The sequence below is a fragment of the Eriocheir sinensis genome, chromosome 13 (genome assembly GCF_024679095.1).
Source record: "Eriocheir sinensis breed Jianghai 21 chromosome 13, ASM2467909v1, whole genome shotgun sequence".
NCBI lineage: Eukaryota > Metazoa > Arthropoda > Malacostraca > Decapoda > Varunidae > Eriocheir > Eriocheir sinensis.
Window position 1 is genome coordinate 23,409,359 of NC_066521.1, and position 21,169 is coordinate 23,430,527.

At 41.2% G+C, this 21,169-nt stretch overlaps 1 protein-coding gene and 1 long non-coding RNA gene across 3 annotated transcripts; one reads left to right on the forward strand and one right to left on the reverse strand.

Annotated features, from left to right (window-relative positions):
* Window positions 1–1,423: 1,423 nt before the first annotated feature.
* On the forward strand, window positions 1,424–1,985 carry LOC126998233 (uncharacterized). Its single transcript, XR_007752717.1, has 2 exons — window positions 1,424–1,558; window positions 1,706–1,985. It is a non-coding gene; the product is annotated as an uncharacterized LOC126998233 (long non-coding RNA).
* Window positions 1,986–2,863: 878 nt separating this feature from the next.
* LOC126998234 (uncharacterized) lies at window positions 2,864–16,207 on the reverse strand. Of its 2 annotated transcripts, none has more exons than XM_050859718.1 (7): window positions 16,121–16,207; window positions 13,185–13,318; window positions 9,531–9,688; window positions 8,769–8,825; window positions 8,229–8,364; window positions 7,013–7,141; window positions 2,864–5,712 (listed from the first exon to the last, which is right to left on the reverse strand). In XM_050859718.1, exons 2-7 carry the CDS (start codon window positions 13,297–13,299, stop codon window positions 5,609–5,611), a joined length of 699 nt encoding a protein of 232 aa, XP_050715675.1. In that variant the 5' UTR covers window positions 13,300–13,318; window positions 16,121–16,207; the 3' UTR covers window positions 2,864–5,608. The 2 variants fall into 2 exon arrangements, with proteins under 2 accessions (XP_050715675.1, XP_050715674.1); XM_050859717.1 differs by lacking the exon at window positions 16,121–16,207 and adding an exon at window positions 13,473–13,638.
* Between the last annotated feature and the right edge of the window lie 4,962 nt (window positions 16,208–21,169).

A 21,169-nucleotide genomic window follows, 5' to 3' on the forward strand; every position in this document is an offset into this window, starting at 1 on the left:
ATTTCTGGCTCAGATTACGATCCTAGTCCGGCAAATCGAGATGATACTGTACATAACTACTTACTTTTAATTTACGCTATGCACATCATGGTCATCACTGTTACTCGTATGATAAGGAAGCTCTACCAGTGATGAATTTATGGCTCGGATTACGTATCTTAGTCTGGCAAATCAAGGTAATATTGTACGTAACTTTACTTAGTTTTAATTTACACACATCATGCCCATCACTTACTCGTATGATAAGGAAGCTCTACCAGTGATGAATTTCTGGCTCCGATTACATATCTTAGTCTGGCTAATTGAGATAATACTGTCCGTAACTTTACTTTTTTGTTTTAATTTACGCTGTACACATCACGGTCATCACTGTTACTCGTATGATAAGGAAGCTCCACCAGTGATTAATTTCTGGCTCGGATTACGTATCTTAGTCTGGCAAATTAAGATAATACTGTACATAACTTTACTTGTTTTAATTTACGCTGTACACATCACGGTCATCACTGTTACTCGTATGATAAGGAAGCTCTACCAGTGATGAATTTATGGCTCCGATTATGTATCATAGTCTGGCGAATCGAGATAATATTGTACTTTGTTTTAATTTACGCTGTACACATCATGATCATCATTGTTACTCATATGATAAGGAATCTCTACCGATGAATGTGGTGGATGGCTGTGAGTAGTCTGATTAATACCACAAGAATAGGCTTCGAACGCTTGCTCATGCTGTCTGAATCCATGCCCTTCAATCCATATAACTCATGGGCTGCACTGGCTGACCCTTGCTCATATAATCCATGTTGGTCTGTGACTTGTGCTATCTCAAATCTGCCTGCCCTGCTAGACAATTTTCAGTTCAATATTTCATGGCTCGTAGCAGCTACTCTTTGATTGTATTCTTTAAGACCTTTGCTAAGCTGGACATCAGTCAGCTGCCCCCTTGTCAAAGCCTGGGTGACAGTGTGAATGTCTGTGTACATCATTGTCACCCCCTCAGTAACCTATTGTAAAAGTTAGGCAGTCTTTATGTAAGCGTGTTTCTCATTTGGCTCCAGACCGTGTGTTAGGCTCTGGTAATGAGTGTAAGGATTGAGGGAAGGGCTTCTCAGGAGGTTACTCAGCTGCTAAGGGGAACTAGCAACCCAGTACTAAAGATTACAATACTTTGAAATAAATGGTGAAAAGAAATGGAGTAGGCACTGATGAAGGTGACCAAACTCTTCTATTCTGTGGCTCTGGTAATGAGTGTAAGGGTTGAGTGAATGGCTTCTCAGGAGGTCACTCAGCTGGCAAGACCTAGACATGCCAAAAGGAACTAGCAACCCAATACTAAAGAAAGGCACACCAGCCAGATTTTGCATGGGTCAAACTTCTATTGTGGCTCTGGTAATGAGTGTAAGGAGGTCACTCGGCTGCAAGAACTAGACATGCCAGGCGGAACTAGCAACCCAATACTAAAGAAAATACACCAGCCAGATTTTGCATGGGTCAAACTTCTATTGTGGCTCTGGTAATGAGTGTAAGGGTTGAGGGAATGGCTTCTCAGGAGGTCACTCGGCTGGCAAGAACTAGACATGCCAGGCGGAACTAGCAACCCAATACTAAAGAAAATACACCAGCCAGATTTTGCATGGGTCAAACTTCTATTGTGGCTCTGGTAATGAGTGTAAGGGTTGAGGGAAGGGCTGGTCGGGAGGTCACTCGGCTGGCAAGAACTAGACATGCCAGGCGGAACTAGCTACCCAATACTAAAGAAAATACTGGACTAAATGTTGAAAAGAAATGGAGTAGGCACAGATAATGAGGGTAATTATCCTCACTTCCCTTCCCCATCCCTTCAAAGGTACTGTTAACTTCTTATCAGCGAATACGAGTTATTTCGGAAATGTCTTCAAAGTCAGTCATTCGGATTTTGGTAATCTCGTTTGTTTTAAGTACATGCAGTGGTAGGTTAGTAGGTAGGAACAGAGATTATATGATGTTTTATTATCTGCCTGACTCTTCTCTTATAAAACTAGTCTTCGTACGTAAGGTTTGTCAGGATGGGAAATAGCGTGGTTACTGACCTTTGTGTTATTGCGATCTTGAATATATGTTTCTTCTTTTTCATGTGTGTGTGTGTGTGTGTGTGTGTGTGTGTGTGTGTGTGTGTAGTTACAGCTTCCAATACCTCAAATTCCTATTATCAACAAACCATCTCAAGAACATGTGAATCAAAGACATTTTCCATGGAGTATTACAGCTGTTATTTTCTAAGTGCTTGCCATTTAAATATCCAAGCAATATTCCAGCTTGTGTGTCCTGATTTTGTAGTATTACTGGACCCACTGCATTGTGTCAACTTGCTCAGACAGACACTCACTCGTCTGTCGTGCAACCAGGGCTTACGTTTGAGGGTTAAAAGCCATGTGTTTCCTAGCCAGAATAAAATTGGGGACTCTTGAAAAACCTGGTATCCTAAAAAAATGTTCAGTATTTGTACCATTAGGAATAGAGCACTTCAAGACCAGGGATATTAAAGAATTTCCAGAGGGTAGGAAGGCATGTGTTTCCTAGCCAGAGTAAGATAGGGCCCCTTGAAAAACCTGGTATCCTCAAAAAATGTTCAGTGTTTGTACCCTTAACCTGGCAGCAGCGATGGGCCAAATTTGTGTCTTTATCGTGTAGCAGCAACAGGCCAAATTTGTGCCATGATATAAACCCCCAAAAATAGATGATGCATAAACTGATCACAAATGCTTTGATATATTTTATGAAATGGTTTGTGTGGTGATGATTTTTCTCATTTTCTCGCTTAGAGGGACCATTAAGAAACATGATCCCGCTGCTACCAGGTTAAGAATGGACGGTGGGACTAGGAAAATGTGAAAGTTTGCAGTGTGTGGAAATTCAAACTTATAGTCGCTCTTAGGACCCCAGTATTGGATGTTTGGGTTCTGTTTTCAATGGCTCTCAGATAGCTAAGTTCCCCATCGCCTCTCTCGCTCTCAAACACAAGCAGTGAATATTTGCCGGCAAGCCAGTTTTATTTTTATACTAATTTATATATATTTTTTTTTACGCCCTGGCCAATAGTGCTGGTAGGCTTTCTATAGGAGCCTGGCGGTTGGCCCAAGCCCATGGCACAGACAAGTGTTTATAGTGGCGCCATCTATTCAGTTTGGTTCCAGGAATGTCTTAATACTCCCCCCTTAAAGGTCACACCCAGATACGCTAGGCAGCTCAATGAATACTGTAAATACGTGTAGCCAAAGCCAAAGGTGTAAATAGACTGTAAAGTTTATATATTTTGTTACTTTAAGTGTCACAATATAATCCCTCGACCTATCCATCAGTTTCCTCAGTAAGTCTTAAGTTTAGCGAATAAACTGATGACGTGGGGATCCAATGGTTTTATTTGAGTAATGTTATGCAGCTATTAGGTGATAAGGTGTAATAAAATGTGGATGGAAGATGATGCTTTTCTTATGCTTTATATATGGACGTTTGGTACAGCACAACACTGCCAGGGCACCTTATTAGCTGCCTTGGATTTGTGCCTTGAACTGCAGCAAGGCAAGTGTACAGATCCTACAGCAGTGGTTCTCAGCTGGTAGTCTATGCCTCTGTGGACTCTGTGGGCTAAACCAGGCTGAGAACCACTACCTTACAGTAAGCTCACAGCATGCTAAAATAACGTGGTAAGAGTTCTAATATAGTATAGTGTGTGGCTTGTACTACTGGGATAAACTGTCCATCTGTTGGCAGTTGTGATATTCTACCTAAAGCTCCAAGAGTAAAAATGTGCCCCAGGACCTACTGACTCAGAGCTAATGAGTGGAAGTTGGAGTTTGAAGTCTCCTTATGTCCTTGTGAAGTTTAAAACTCACAAAGCTAACATGAGGTAGATTGATGCCGAATCTGCCTAGGGCCAACACTGATCAGAGTGACGGACTGCCTCCCTCCCTCACAACACTGGTGCCATACACAACACACTCCTTCACAACACACAGCAGCTACACAACAACACTGTCGGCCATGCACGCCACACTGAGTCCCTTATAAAAGAGTGTCTCACATGCCTCTGGATATAAATATGCTAAAAGTCGTTACAGAAATAGAAATGCATTAAGCGAGATTCATGTATAAATTTCTGTATCACTGTTATTATTATTATTTAACAGCAATACGGCAAGTTAAAAGAAATAAATTCATATATAAATGTATTTTGTGTTGTTATAGCTCTTAAATACACAACTCTATAATTTTTTCCTACCAAAGAATAAATATAGTCAATAAAACATATATTCACATCCGAACCTCACAGTCTCCACCTCACTTTTGTCAATATAATATACAACTATTGTAAAGGCATATAGAAAAAAATCATCGGAGGCATAATAAATATTCAGCATTTTCCGTGAGGCCGTTACCAGCAGACTACAACAAGACCTGAACTCAGGCTGACATGGAAGAATATAGTCATGTACAATTTTTACGACTACCACTACTACTATTATTACTACTACTACTACCTGATTGCTGCATGTATGTAATTCCCTGTATCCTTCAGAGCCATAGAACAAGAAAGTCTGGCCAATTTCATCAGCAGTGCCATATTGTTACCAAAAGAGGGATGAAGGAGTGAAGATGCTGGTTAACTCTTGCATGAAGGATTTGGACAACACAGGGATGTTTCAGAGTTTACCAGCAGAAGGGATAAAAGAGTGAAGATACTGATTAACTCCTGCATAAGGGATTCTGACAGCATAGGGATGTTCCAGAGTTTACCAATGAAAGAGCGAAGATGCTGGTTAACTCCCACACAAGAGATTTGGACAGCATGGGGATGTTCCAGAGTTTACCAATGAAAGGGATGAAAGAGTGAAGATGCTGATTAACTCCCGCATAAGGGATTCTGACAGCATGGGGATGTTCCAGAGTTTACCAATGAAAGGGATGAAAGAGTGAAGATGCTGATCGCTTACTTACTTAGAGCATAAAAAACATTATCGTACCAGCATCCATTTGAATTCTGAGTGCTTCATTTAGTACCGACAGCCACTATAAATAAAATTCGCCTGTGTCACCAATGGGGAGCACCTCGAAAAAAAAATTAAATAATACCTGAGATGAGAATGGCCAAAATCTCCTATTCTACAGCTCTTATTTCCTCCATATATTATCATTACCATTGTGACCTGCTTCCTACATAAATAATTCCTACTGCTACGTGATTCCTGCGTGAGTTCAAGGCCTCAAGCTGCGTGTGGGAAGATTACTACTGCGACCTGCTTCCTACCTACATAATTACTACTGCTCCATGATTCCTACATGAGTACATAGGAGATTATTATTCTGAGCTATGTCTACATATAATTTCTACTGCTACGTGATTCCTGCATGAGTTCAAGGCCTCAAGCTGCATGTGGGAAGATTACTACTGCGACCAGTCTCCTACATATATACTTACTACTGCCCCGTGATTCCTGCATGAGTACATAGGAGGTTATTATTCTGAGCTATTTTCTACATATAATTCCTACTGCTACGTGATTCCTGCATGAGTAGAAGGCCTCATGCTGTGTGTGGGAAGATTCTGCACCCCTGAGACGTCCGTTCATCTTGGGGAGGAGTTGACCAAGAGCCGCCTGGTGTGAGAGGCGACACACCACACCTCCACGATGCCACACAGCACCCGCCCACACCCCAGCACAACCAGGCCTGTCAACACCACACCAGCATTAGAGAAGGAGACATGGATCAAGGCAACTACTAAAGCCCAACCTGACCCCTGCATGATGAAGTCATTGCTGATTGGATGAGAGTACAGAAAGATCAAAACCATTAACTATTATTACTGTTATTATTATTATTATTATTATTATTGAGGTTTATGAAAGGGCACCCAGGGAAAATATAAACTGATATAGACCCAAAACAGAGCCCCTTTGATGAGCAGACATGGATGTGAAAATTAAGAAAGTTACAAAAACTTACGAAGAATAAAAAGGAGAGGACAAAAACATAAACATGATCCCTTAACAATAGCAACAAGGATTGATTCATATAAAAATAGATTGGATGAGAAGACAAGAGTTAGTTTAGTGACCTCTGCTACTATAGGTCATGAGTGAGGATGGGCATAGAGGGTGAGGGAGCAGTTGGCGGGTGACTTTTTTTTCCAATAACAAGCAGCTCAAGGGCAAAAAATAAATAAATAAATAAAAAGCCTACTAGGTGCTGTTCCTGTCAAAGAAAACAGCATGGGAGAGGTCAAGAGAGAGCTCAATTTCAGAAGGAGTGTATTAACCCGATAGCAGCGACAGACCAAATTTGTGGCTTTACCGTGTAGCAGCAGGCCAAATTTGTAAGCTTTACCGTAGCAGCGACAGGCCAAATTTGTGCCATGAAATAACCCCCAAAATAGATGATACATAATCTGATCACAAATGCTTTGATGTATATTATGAAATGGTTTGTGTGAGGGATGATTTTTCTCATTTTTCTGCTTAGAGGGACCATTAGAAACATGATCCCTGCTGCTACCGGTTAATGCTCACCTCTTGAGGGAGTTTGAAGTCATAAGCAGTAGGAATATGACCGAAGGAAGTCTGTTGCAGAGTTAAGCAGCAAAAGGGGTGAACGAATGAAGATGTTGGTTAACTTTTGCATAAGGGATTTGGAGAGCAGAGGGATGAGCTAAGGTAGAAAATCATGTGCAACAAAAGGAGTGAACTCTAGTATCTGTGAGTGAAGATGCTGGTTAACTCTTGCATAAGGGATTTGGACAGCACATGAATGAGCTAGAGTAGAAAGCCGTGTGCAACAGAAGAAAGACACTATACAAAAGGTGAAGTCTAGTGTCTGTCAGTCTCCTATCTAACCTTGTGGCCTGCAGGTTAGCGAAGGCTGTGTTGTAGGTTGTTTAAGTGCAGGCTGTGTCACCTCTACTCCTTGCTATTGTAGGTTTGAAAATAACTAAACTAAACCTTCAATGGTGAGATGTACTGTTCCTGCTTACCGGCAACCTGTACACTCGATGGCACGAAGGTGAGGTGTGACGCAAAGATCCCGTGCTGGATGCCAAACAGCCACAAGGGAAACACGTGCAGCCCCAGGATCACCAACACTCCCAGGGGGTTACGCCAGTCTGAAAAAAGAGTGAAGTGATGAAATCTTGTGCTTTGGTTAAGACTGTTGCAGAGTATACCAGTGAAAGGGATGAGAGAATGAAGATACTGGTTAACTCTTGCATCAGGAAGCTGAATGTTTATGTGATTAGAGGTGTTGCAGAGTTTACCAGTGAAAGGGATGAGTGATTGAAGATACTGGTTAACTCTTGCATTAGGAAGCTGAATGTTTATGTGATTAGGGCTGTTGCAGACTTTACCAGTGAAAGGGATGAAAGAATGAAGATACCGGCAAACTCTTGCATCAGGAACTTGAATGTTTATGTGATTAGGGCTGTTGCAGAGTTTACCAGTGAAAGGGTGAAAGAATGAAAATACTGGTTAACTCTTGCATTAGGAAGATGAATGTTTATGTGATTAGAACTGTTGCAGAGTTTACCATTGAAAGGGATGATAGAATGAAGATACGTGCTAACTCTTGCATCAGGAAGTTGAATGTTTATGTGATTAGGTCTGTTGCAGAGTTTACCAGTGAAAGGGATGAAAGAATGAAGATAAAAGTTAACTCTTGCATAAGGAAGCTGAATGTTTATGTGATTAGAGCTGTTGCAGAGTTTACCAGTGAAAGGGATGAAAGAATGAAGATACTGGTTAACTTTTGCATTAGGAAGCTGAATGTTTATGTGATTAGAGCTGTTGCAGAGTTTACCAGTGACAGGGATGAAAGAATGAAGATACCGGTAAACTCTTGCATCAGGAACTTGAATGTTTATGTGATTAGGACTGTTGCAGAGTATACCAATGAAAGGGATGAAAGAATGAAGATACTGGTTAACCCTTGCATTAGAAAGTAAAACATATTCAAGACAAGGCCTGCTTTGATCAATACTGTAGTGACAGGGATGAAAGAATGAAGATATTGGTTAACTCTTGCATTAGAAAGTTAAACGAATATTAGACAAGACTTGCTTTTGCTGAGTTTACCAGTGAAAGATGAAAGAACAAAAATACCAGTTAACTCTTGCATAAGGAAGTGGGACATGTATGACCTGGGCCCTGCATTACACACACACACACACACACACACACACACACACAACCACCTACTCTGTGCCATGAGGAGGGAAATGAAGTAGCTGAAGCCCTTCTTTTTGCCCTGCGTGAAGGTCTGCTGCCACTCTGCTCCCAGGATATAGTTGCAGCAGAATGTCGTCCACTCGAGGGCAGAGACAAGATACAGCAGCTATGAAATACAAGCCAGTATGTGAGATAGAAGATACAGGACATTTAGTAGAGATAACAAGCCAGTAACAGGAATAAACAATACAGAGAAATCTATACTAGAATGTCCAATTAGTATAGACAGCAAGCCAGTAAGAGGAACGGAAGATACAGAACATTTTATATCAAAATCTCCACTTGGCAGAGATGCAAAAAATGAAAGTTAGTGGCCTCGGAGACTACATCTGGATGACATACCAGCAGATACAGAATTGAAAGAAGTTAAACAGCTGTAAAAGATTAAACCGACAAAGGAAAAAAGAATGAGAGGGTGGAAGAGCAGTCAATTTGAGGTGGAGAATTCAAGTTACGTATTCAAAAAAAAATCTAACCCCCAAACAGTCCAAGGGGCAGGATGAGACTTACCGGATGGATGTGCGTCCACAGAAGACCGCGACTCAGATTGTCAAGCACCACATCAAACTGTCAAGGAAAAAAATATGTCTTGCGAGCTGAATCACATGTACGAACTCACTCGTACACACCCACACACACACACACACAAAATCAACTACTATATGGCACTACAGCAATCATATAGCATCACAAAAACACACACAACACAACAGTAAACCATTTCTATATACAGTATTAGACCCTCCATATAACAAGATAGGGAGCAAAGAAATTAGAGGAAAATTAAGGTGTTATTTCAATGGGATTTATCAATTTTTGAACTGATGGGACTTTTGTAGGTATATAATTCACCCTGGCCTGATCACGAGCTGGACTCATCTTTCTCTCAATATATACAGTACAAGACCCTCTATTTAACACAAGATAAATCCCTAGGGAATATACACTAAGTGGAGGTGTTATTTCAATGGGAGTACAGACACACACACACACACACATTCACACATATAAACACCTCCCAACACACACACACACACACACACACACACACAGGCACTGAGTATTTCACAGATACATAGGTTAAAAGATTGTGGGGCCAGGAAAAAAAAAGTGATATATAAAGGGACAAAAGAGAGGAAGTCAAAATGAAAAATGCAGAAAGATCAGATGAAGAGACAAGGCATTTCTTCTACAAAGTGATCAGCGAAAACTAACAAACACACACAAACTAATACACTAACTAAACACACACACACACACATAGGCACTGACCCACGCTCCAAAGAGAGAACACTGGTGGAGTTTACGTGCGGCAAACCCGTCAAACCCGTCGAGGACAATAGATCCAGTGTAGAAGCTCACAAACCAAGCGGGAGAGGAGGAATGGAGCAAACAGAAGGCTAGCAAGAGCAGGGAGAGCCGGATGTAACCTGTCGGGTGTGAATTTTGCGTTAGCGTGTGGGACAGCATTAGGAATCAGGGTTGGGAATGACTATGAGCTAACTTATATTGGGTTAGAGTTTTAAAGTCATTTTTTAAGCATTTCAGCACCCAAGCACATATATTTGACATGGTTGACAGAATTATCGCAATCAGCCGGACTCGGAAACTATAGGTTTTTGGAAATTTTGACAAGATCAAGATCCAAAATAACATATGTATTCGCCCATTGTTGTCAAGGATTCGTATATATTTGCCATTATTATTATTATTATTTTTATAATGATTATTATTATTATATATTAATTTTTAACTGGTTTTACGTACGATAACTCGATGCCCAATTTTAATGTTTACAGTAGTTTTGCATGTAGCTTTGTTTTTCTTCCTTCCTTCCTTCCTTGCTGCATTTAATATTTCATCTGTGTTTACGTAAGATAACTCAAGACCGATTTGATTATTTACAGCGTTTTGCATTGGTCATAAGCATTTATGTCATATATTAGTTGCCTTTACACTTACTTATTTAATTACTGCATTTAATATTTCATCTGTGTTTACGTAAGATAACTCAGGACCCGATTTTGATTATTTACAGCGTTTTTGCATTGGTCATAAGCATTTATGTCATATATTAGTTGTCTTTATACTTACTTATTTAATTACTGCATTTAATTTTTCATCTGTGTTTGCGTAAGATAACTCAGGACCCGATTTTGATTATTTACAGCGTTTTGCATTCGTTGTAAGCATTTACATCATATATTAGTTGTGTTTGTACTGATTACAGCTTTTAATTTTTCATATTTGTTTCGTAAGATAACTCAAGACCCGATTTTTATTATTTACAGTGTTTTTGCATTGGTTATAAGCATTTACGTCATACATTAGTTGTGTTTATACTCTGATTACTGCATTTAATTTTTCATCTGTGTTTACGCATGTAAGATAGCTCAAGACCGATTTTTATTATTTACAGCGTTTTTGCATTGGTTATAACCATTTCGTCATATATTAGTTGCCTTTGTACTTGATTCGACATTTTATTTTCATCTCTGTTTACATAAGATAACTCAATACCGATTTTGATTATTTACAACATTTTGCATTGGTTATAAGCATTTACTTCATATATTAGTTGTCTTTATACTTACTTACTTATTTAATTACTGCATTTAATTTTTCATCTGTGTTTCGTAAAATAACTCTAGACCGATTTTGATTATTTACAGCGTTTTTGCATTGGTCATAAACATTTCGTCATATATTAGTTGTCTTTATCGTAATTATTAAATCACTGTATATAATTTGTCATCTGTGTTTATGTAAGGTAACTCAAGACCCAATTTTGATCTTTTACTATGTTTTTGCATTGGTAGTAAACATTTACATCATATATTAGTTTTGTTTTTACTCCGATTACAGCATTTAATTTTTCATATTGTTTATGTAAGATGACTCAAGACCCAATTTTGATTTTTTACAGCATTTTTGCATTGGTCATAAGTATTTACATCATATATTAGTTGTCTTTATACTCTGATTACTGCACTTAATTTTTCATCTGTGTTTACATAAGATAACGTCTTCCACGATTTTTATTTTTTACAGTGTTTTGGCAACATTTCTGTGATTTACATAGCATAGTATTCTTTTATTTTCCAATTATACTGCATTTAACATTTCATCTCCTTTTACATGTGATAATTTCAGGCCCAATTTTAATTTCCTAGTGTTTTTTTTACAGTGTTTTGGCAATGTTTCTGTGGATTTACTTTGCATAGTTTTCTTTTATCTTCCAGTTATACTGCATTTTACTTTTCATCTCCTTTTATGTACGATAATTTGAGGCCCAAATCTAATTTCCTAGTGTTTTTTTGCATTAACATTATATATGCGCTGTCTTTATGTTCCAGTTACTGCATTTAATTTACTTCACCTGATAATTTCGTGACCTTTTTTTTGCGTTGAAAAAATTTAGGTTTCTTTCCAATTTCGGACACGGAACTTTGTGGACTGCTTTTTTGCATTCGGAAAATTTTGGTTTCTCTGCAATTTTGGACTTGGCTTCCCACCTTTTAGTTTGAGAAGCTGAGGGCACTATTGTAGCTTATACTATTTCAACATGGAAATTAATTCACAACAGCTGGTCTATGCAAGGGTAATTTTAACACCTGGAATGCAAACTGTCCTGGAACGGTATTCTCAGACATTCTCGCCTCTCACATAAACTACTTCCAAGGGCCAGAAAGGAGATTGATTGCATTCTAATGAGTATTATTTTAGGTTCATGGTACAGAAAAAAGATCAAAGTACCAGCAGGGTCCTAAAAGTACCCCTGGAAAAGCCCAAAACTCCTACAAAAACTGTGTCAAATATGTGTCCTGGGGCGCTGAATTGTTTAAAAATATGAACCCTGGCCTGTTGTATGAATTTTGTATTAGCTGGTACATACATACTCTATTAATGAGGTCAGTATTGCACTATATCTAGCATAACATTACTAAGAGTCTCCATTAGTGATATTAGACAATGCTACAAGAGTCTGGGGCGCAAAGTATCTTGATTAGCTAAGTACGTATACTAGAATAATGTGTTACTGAGAGGTAGTTTATTATAAGGCTGAAACATGTTAAGTTACGTTGACAGCATAGGAGAGTATTAATATTACTCTACATTATTATTATGATTATTATTATTATTACTGTGAATGTGGGAGTTCTCTGATGGTGGAAGAGAAATACTTAGGAATAAGATCAGAATAAGAAAATATACACAACAGTGGGATCAGAATACATTGAAATCAGGCACAAAACCTAGAATCAGAATGGAGAAGAGGAGGAGAGAGAGGGAGAAATTGGAAGAGGAGGAGAGATTGGAGAGAGAGAGAGGGAGGAAGGGAAGAAACAAAGAAGGGAGAGGAGGAAAAATGTATATGTAGAAGAATGTCAAAGAGGAGGAGGAGGAGGAGGAGATAATACAGAAAGAAAGGGAGAAATAGAAGGAAGAAGGAGGGAAAATAGAGAGAGAAAGGAAGAGGAAGAGAAAGGAGCTGTAGGAAAAAGTTGGAAAGTTTGGTTTAGTTGGCGCAACATCTGTGGTCATTTGCCAGAGAGAGACAGAAGGGGAAAGAATTATAGGAGAAGAGAACAGATCCCAGGAGACGGGACACAACCCCCAATTAATACCTGGTACCCATTCACTGCTGGGTGGGCAGGGACGTAGAGTATCGGAAAAGCCGCCCAAATTTTTCCACTCCGCCCGGGAAGTGAACCCGGGCTCTCTCGGTTGTGAGCCGAGTGTGCTAACCACTGCACCACGAAGCCCCAGGAGGAGTAAGAGGAGATTTTGATTTATAATGCGCAGGGTATAGGTGCATAACACGCATATTTGATGAAAAAGATGAAAATATATGCAGGAAAATGAAGAAGAGAGAGACAGGACAAAGATAGGAGGAGGAGAAGACATTAGTCCAGTGTTTCCTACCGATCAAGTTAGGTACATAGAGGAGGACCCAATAGTCTGGCCTAGGCGCTGTGTTGTCAGGGTGGCGAGGGGTTGTCGGGGCCTTTCTCAGGGAGGAGTTGGAAGGGCCGCCCATCCTGGCTGCACGGGCTCACCTGAGAAAGGGGCCGAAGGGGAGCTTACAACACTGACAGATAGACATTATAGTATTAACAAGTATCTCTCTCTCTCTCTACCTCTCCTCCATTCCTATACATACACACATATCTTCAGCTGTCATATTATTTTTACTGTCAAAACTCCCCTCACCTCCTTGCCTGCCCGTCACTCAGGTATGCGGAGGGTGTTTGTTATTGTTTACGTTTGGCTGGACAGGTGATTTAAAGGGACGGATTTAGGGTTCACAACGGCTCGTTATATTTGTTACGTGTCCTGTTAGAAGGTCTGTGTGATGGTTGTTGAGGTGAATCTGTGGATGTTTATGTATACAGGGGAGGAAGAGTGTACGTGTATCTCTCTCTCTCTCTCTCTCTCTCTCTCTCTCTCTCTCTCTCTCTCTCTCTCTCTCTCTCTCTCTCTCTCTCTCTCTCTCTCTCTCTCTCTCTCTCTCTCTCTCTCTCTCTCTCTCTCTCTCTCCTTTAAAAACAAGCTCGACCGTCACTTCCTTCAACTTAATATTAACTAGAGTAGAAGTGCAACGTTTTGGAGCCTTCTGCAGAATCACTTAGGTTTAAGGACAGACCACCTAGTCTGGACCATGGGGTCACACACACACACACACACACACACAGGAAAAGTTGGATAAGAGCAGATATGGAGACGGGACAGCGCGAGTGTAGCTCTTTTCCCGTATGTCACAGCTTGTTAAATACAACTAGGTATATACACACACACATGGGTAGCGAGACTGGGCAAGAGGTACTAAACAGCATATATATTATTCACAAGGTGTCCTCAGTACGTTACGCGCTCCCTATATTAATTAAGCGAGAGTGGCGGATGTTGCCAAGTATAAGAATCATCATCTAAGATATCATTGCTCTCCAGCGTTATTTTTAAGTCCTTCTCTCTCACTGTTGAAACTGATAAATATTTCTCCACTTACTTGATGAAAGATGCAGTTGAAACAGTAAGCCTATAGGTAACTAGAGAAAGGGTAGCTATAAAATGTACCACGAATGTAAATATATGGAGGGTAATAGCAAGGCCCCTGGGTAAAAATAGCAAGCCCCTGGATAGTAGTAAGGCCCTGGTAATAGCAAGATCCTAGCTGGGTAGTAGTCTCTCCCCTGTATCACCTGGGGTTGAGGAAGGTTAATTTAGAAGCTTTGTGATGTTTTATGACCAGAATATCCCGCAGGAGCTTATAACTCTAGTCTAGATTAATGTATTATAGTCTCGGGAAATCTCCTGTCACATTTAGTGCCTGCCGAATGTGATAAGCGGGTATTTTGAGCAAGATTTCCACCATAGTGTCGCCAGCTTTCCGATTTTTACGAGGAATCAGTGCATTACGAGCTGGGCGTTAGCGAGGCAGCGATGCGGTAAACTCTACGGACCCGGCCATGCATGGTTAAGTTACTCAGCGGCTCTCAGCTATAGCCACGCGCTCTCAAACTTTTCGGCGGCCAAGTTCACATATTTGACAAGGCTTTCGTAGGCGTTTTGGGCATTTCCAGGGGTAGTTTAATGACCCTGGTGGTAGTGTGACCCTTCTTCTGTACTATTTTTGTCATGGTTTTCAGTCGTTGATTAAATTTCTCTCTCTCTCTCTCTCTCTCTCTCTCTCTCTCTCTCTCTCTCTCTCTCTCTCTCTCTCTCTCTCTCTCTCTCTCTCTCTCTCTCTCTCTCTCTCTCTCTCTCTCTCTCTCTCTCTCTCTCCCTCTCTCTCTCTCTCTCTCTCTCTCTCTCTCTCTCTCTCTCTCTCTCTCTCTCTCTCTCTCTCTCTCTCTCTCTCTCTATATATATATATATATATATATATATATATATATATCTTGTGACAGGATACACTGTTCCTTTTCCCTCCATCCGTCACCTCGCGTCCACCCTCAAATGGACCGTCCGCTCTTGTTGATCCGGTAATTCAGTTCGCGAGGAAACATAATAATTGATTCCGTGGCGAGTCGCGGGTGAAAGAAATCCCGCACGCCAGCCAGCTATGTATGTTCGGGGCGTGATTTACCGTTGCTATCGATCGCACATTATTCCCTCGGAGAGATGCACGTGAGCGCGGTGCCTTGATGCTCTTATAAGTGTATTGTGTGAGGCAGCCACGATGGATTTTCACTTTACTGCTACTCGCGTGACAGGGTGACCAGTGCTGCCCGTAAGACCGAAACGTTAATTTATTCAACCCATAAAACCCCATTTGTTCTCAATGCAGGAAACCGTATTTGTCCACCTTTAATCTGATGCAGAAAAACCTATCCGCACACGTTCATTTGATGCATGACAATACGTTTGGGACCCCAGACACGTGACCTGTATATGTAGCGAACTGGTTTGTGGCAGCTCGCGCGTGGCTGTTCATGGGAAATGGCTGTTATGACCCTCAACGCTGTGTGGATTATACTTTTGATTATCATAAATTAAAATGTTTCGTGGTTAATAATTTGTCATCATTACCATATTTCTAGACAATTACTCACCTCTACACTAAATACGTTCGCCCGTGCGTATATTACATTAGTAAGTGTAATTGAAATGTTATTGTGACTGCAAGATCTCATGTCAACTATTTCCAAAGGCTAAAAAGAAGATTAATCGGGTTCTCATGAGTGTTTTTTTCACGTTCACGGCACAGAAAAAGGGCCAAACTACCATCAGGGTCATAAAACTACCCCTGGAAATGCCCACAACGCCTACGAAAGCCTGGTCTAATGTGCGTGCTTTGGTGACAAAATGCGTAAAAATATGACCTTAAAACTCTACAGTACATGCCTACACACACTCACGTTTTTGGGGTTGACTGAATTCACGAGCTCCCAGCAACGGTACCAAAGGGTAATGCCTAAGACGTACGTGTTTATATCACAGCCTCCGACTCTTATCTGAGCTAGTCTGGATGTGAAATGAGCGAGGGTGTTTGGGTACCATGTGTTCCTGAGTCATGATGATCGCTAGACGTCCCAATCTGCTGCCTTGACAGTCTCCGTAATGTAAACATGAGATCACTAACACCTTGCAACACCTCACTTGGCTCGGGGTCTTTACTGCTTTAATTTTTTCTTAATTTGAACTTTTGGAACTTACGCGGGGGGACAGCTGTTGGGATGTGTGATGTGCCTGACGTTAGCGATACAGTAACTTGCCTAAACAGCCTTCACATCCCTTCCTTTCCCTTCCCTTCCTATCTCTTTACTTTTCCATTTCACACACACACACACACACACACGTCATCGATCATGGGAATCAGAACAGACAACGGGGCTGCGTCACGCCACGGCATGAATCTTGCACGCCGCTGCTCTCTGTCGAAAAATTGACCACTTGATCAGCCGTGTGACATGTTGGCGGGGCGGGTAGCGTCGCCCATCAAATATTCACCCCAAGATTGCTTTTGTGCGCTGCCAAGACTCACACACTCACACACACACAGCCAGAGCATTACTGTTTCAGCTTGGCAAATCTGTTATATAGCCAGAATTTTATCGGAGTCACAAATATTAATGTAGTGTGTGCTTTTATTGCGGCATGACTTAAATATTTACCCCAAGACTGCTTTTGTGCGCTACCAAGACACTCACACTCACACGTACACACACACACACACACACACATACACACACACAAAGCATTATTGTTTCAGCTTGGCAACTCTGTTATATAGCCAAGAATTTTGTCGGGGTCACAAATATTAATGTAGCGAGTGTGTTTACTGTGGCGTGACGTAAATATATGACTTTTTACACATACTTACGCGGTGAATCGACGTTTCTGAAACTAAATTGTATTAATGTAGTACCTGTTGCAGGTTTAACTTATTCTGGCGTATTAAACCTCTACGCTGTTTACCGATGATATATAATGATTAGTATATTCGTATGTACGTTGAGAAAAGGTAGTTCGACATTACTGAAGCTCTTTTCTAACAACGTTTTTTGCAGTAAAGGAAGTAACTCAATGGAAAAAAACTTTTTTTATGTTTCAAAGTCTATTTATACATAATGTTATACTGAGGGTCAAAGTTTACTAGCACATTACAGTCCACACAAACACCTGTTGAGCGTCTCCTAGTAGTAGTAGTAGGAGTAGTAGTAGTAGTAGTAATAGTAGTAGTAGTAGTAGTAATAGTAATAGTAGTAGTAGTAGTAGTAGTAGTAGTAGCAGCAGTAGTAGTAGTCGTAGTAGTAGTAGTAGTAATAGTAGTAGTAGTAGCAGTAGTAGTAGTAGTAGTAGTAGTAGTGAGAGAGAAAAAAAGACCGCTGATCGCTCCCCCCATGAAAGAGCGAATAGATGAGTGGTCAAAAGAGAGGTCAATTTCGGGTGGAGATTTGACTCAATACTCTCCCTTAACTAACCCAAGAAGTCATTATTTCAACACCTAATGCATATACATACACATACACACATGCATACTCTGCCAAGTCCCGCTTCTGTGCTCCACTTTTACGAACTGTTCTTTAAAAATCACGCGTCCCAGAAGACTATCACATCGCCGCACGCACGCTGCCTCATATATATCGTACAGAGGAACAAATTACAGCGTTATTGAGAGCCTTGTCGCACATCTGGCAGCGTTGAGAGTTGTGCCAAATAATCGTACTGAACATTGTATAAGCATCATTTTTAGGCCCCAAAACTCTCGTACGATGGTCCATTAAAGTTGTGGTTGAAACTGTTAAGAATATATTGATGGATTTCGTTCTTTTTCTGCCATATTATAAGGGAAGGGAAGAGAAAGGAAAAGGAAAGGTTAGTAAAAGGAAGGGAGAGGAAGGGAAATGGAAAAGGGATCGAAGGGAAGGGAAAAGGAAAGAAATGTGGTCAGAAACTTAAGCGAAAATACAATGCGGTGAGTACGATAATTTGTCAACGTTGGTGTGACTGTGGTTCCGTGTACAGGTTACCACTTATTCCACCACCACCACCACCTCCACCCCCTCCACATGACTCCACTCCACAATGCTTAGACGAGCCAATAACTTTCTCGGCGTTACAATCAAGGCGCGTAAATCAAGAATACTTACCAGGGAGGGAGGGAGAGAGAGAAGGTAGGGAGGGAAAGGAGGGAGGGAGAGAGAGAAGGTAGGGAGGGAAAGGAGGGAGGGAAGGAGAGAAGCCAGGGAGGGAAAGGAGGGAGGGAGAGAGAGAAGGTATGGAGAGAAAGGAGGGAGGGAGAGAGAGAAGGTTGGGAGGGAAAGGAGGGAGGGAAGGAGAGAAGGTAGGGAGGGAGGGAGAGAGAGAAGGTAGGGAGGGAGGGAGAGAGAGAAGGTAGGGAGGGAAGGAGAGAAGGTAGGGAGGGAAAGGAATTGCATAGAATTACATAGAAAATCAGACCACACAGACCCCATGGTCCAGACAAGGTGGTCTGTCCTTAAACCTAAGTGATTTTACATTAATCAGAAGGCTCCAAAACGTTGCATTTCTACTCTAGTTGATATTAAGTTGAAGGAAGTGACGGTCGAGCTTTTTTTTGAAGGAGTCAGTCGTGTTACACTGGACCATTGATGGTGGGGAGGAAGAGAGAGAAGGTAGGGAGGGAAGGAGAGAAGGAGGGAGCTGAATAGTAATCAAGGCAAGGCTAACACACACACACACACACACACACACACACACACACACACATTCACACGCACACCTACATTTGCATATACATAAAAAAATACATTGGGTTAAATTGATTGCCGCATGCTAATAATGATAATAATAATAATGATAATAATAATAATAATAATAATAATAATAATAATAATCAACGATATCAATACTTAAGTTACCGAGGTTGCTAAATCTAAAAACTTGAAATATATTATCAAAACACTTTATTTTTTTTTATGTTGCAAAGTCTGGTTAAACATAAATAAAAATCTGTTTGCTACAAAATACCTGGACTCCATTTTGTCTGGAGTGACAGGCAATGACGTAACATGTGTGTGTGTGTGTGTGTGTGTGTGTGTGTGTGTGTGTGTGTGTGTGTGTGTGTGTGTGTGTGTGTGTGTGTGTGTGTGTGTGTGTGTGTGTGTGTGAAATGAGAAAGTGAAGAGAAACGAAGAGGAGGGAAGGAAGGGAAGGAATTAAATACTGAAGTGAAAGGAAGGGAAGGGGAAGGCGAAGGGAAGGGACAGGCAGGAAATGAAAATGAAAGGAAGGGATGGGAAGAAGTTAAATTGGAAAGTGGAGGGAAGGGAAAGGAAAGGAGAGGAAGGAAAGGTATGAAATGTGAAAGAGAAAGGAAGGGAAGGAAAAGGAAGGGAATGGAAGGAAAGGAAAGGGAAGGGTAGGATAAGGAAAGGAAGGAAAGGTATGAAATGTGAAAGAGAAAGGAAGGGAAGGAAAGGGAAGGGAATGGAAGGAAAGGAAAGGGAAATGAAGGGAAGGGTAGGATAAGGAAAGGAAAGGAAGGAAAGGTATGAAATAAGAAAGAGAAGGGAAGGGAAGGAAAGGGAAGGGAATGGAAGGAAAGGGAAGTGAAGGGAAGGGTAGGATAAGGAAAGGGAAGTGAAGGGAAGGGAAAGAAAGGGAAGGGAAGGAAGGGAAGGTATGAAATATGAAAGGAAAGGGAAAGGAACGGATATGAAGGGAAAGGAATGGAAGGAAAGGGAAATGAAATGAAGAAATATATTAGGTAGGTGAAGGGAAGGGAAGGAAAGTCAAAGGAAGGGAAGGAACATAATAGGTAGGTGAAGGGAAGGGAAGGAAAGGGAAGGAACATAAAAGGTATGTGAAGGGAAGGGAAGGGAAGGAAAGTCAAAGGAAGGGAAGGAATATAATAGGTAGGTGAAGGGAAGGGAAGGGAAGGAAAGTCAAAGGAAGGGAAGGAATATAATAGGTAGGTGAAGGGAAGGAAAGTCAAAGGAAGGGAAGGAACATAATAGGTAGCTGAAGGGAAGTGAAGGGAAAGGAAGGGAAGGAACATAATAGGTAGCTGAAGGGGAGTCATATCACAGGCCCGAGGAGGATCGAAGCGCACGAGAAGTCATAGCAATTGTCAGCGGTGATCGCACAATACTTATGAATAATTATGTTTAATGGACCGCTAGTGTGTGTGTGTGTGTGTGTGTGAGTGTGTGTGTGTGTGTGTGTGTGTGTACGTAACTTGGTAACGAAACACAACACAACACCTAACACGCGCCTCCCACCCGCCTAACACACTTGAGCCTCATTGGTCAAGACGAGGATCAGCCTGACGCGATTGGCTCGGCGTGACGCAAGGTGGGAATCTTAGCCAATGAGGAGTCACTGTGAGCCTCGTGACCATTGACTAACGGCGTCACGCTACACAACACTTCCTTAAGCCACTTAATAGACGCACTTACGGAGCTGCCAGAGCCACAATGTCATGTTATGGTGCTACGTGGCGAGGCACTTGAGTTATACGAGGAAAGGGATATAGGGAGGGAATGAAGGGAAGGGAAGGAAGGGAAGATACGGGAAGGTAATGAAAGGAAAGGAGGGCATATGAGAAGGGAAAGGAGAGGGAGGGAAAGGAAAAGAAAGGGAAGGAAGGGAAGGGAAAGGGGAGGGAAGGAGAAGGAAAGGAAGGGGAGAGAGAAAGGAAAGAATGATGGGAAGGGAAGGAGAAAGAAAAAGAACTACTACTACTACTACTACTACTTTTACTACTACTACTAAGAAAGACGGGATTTACATGAGCTCCCTTTATAAGCTTACTGACCTCTTGCACTTCCCTTATGTTCGTGTGTTCTAATGACCTTTAGGTTACAGAGGGGTTAGATTAAGGACAGAGAAGCCAGTCAATCAGCCAGTCAGTCAGTCAATCAGTCAGTCCACGCGGCAGCTCCTGAGAAACACATATTTAGACTTTTCTCCCTCTTTATAAA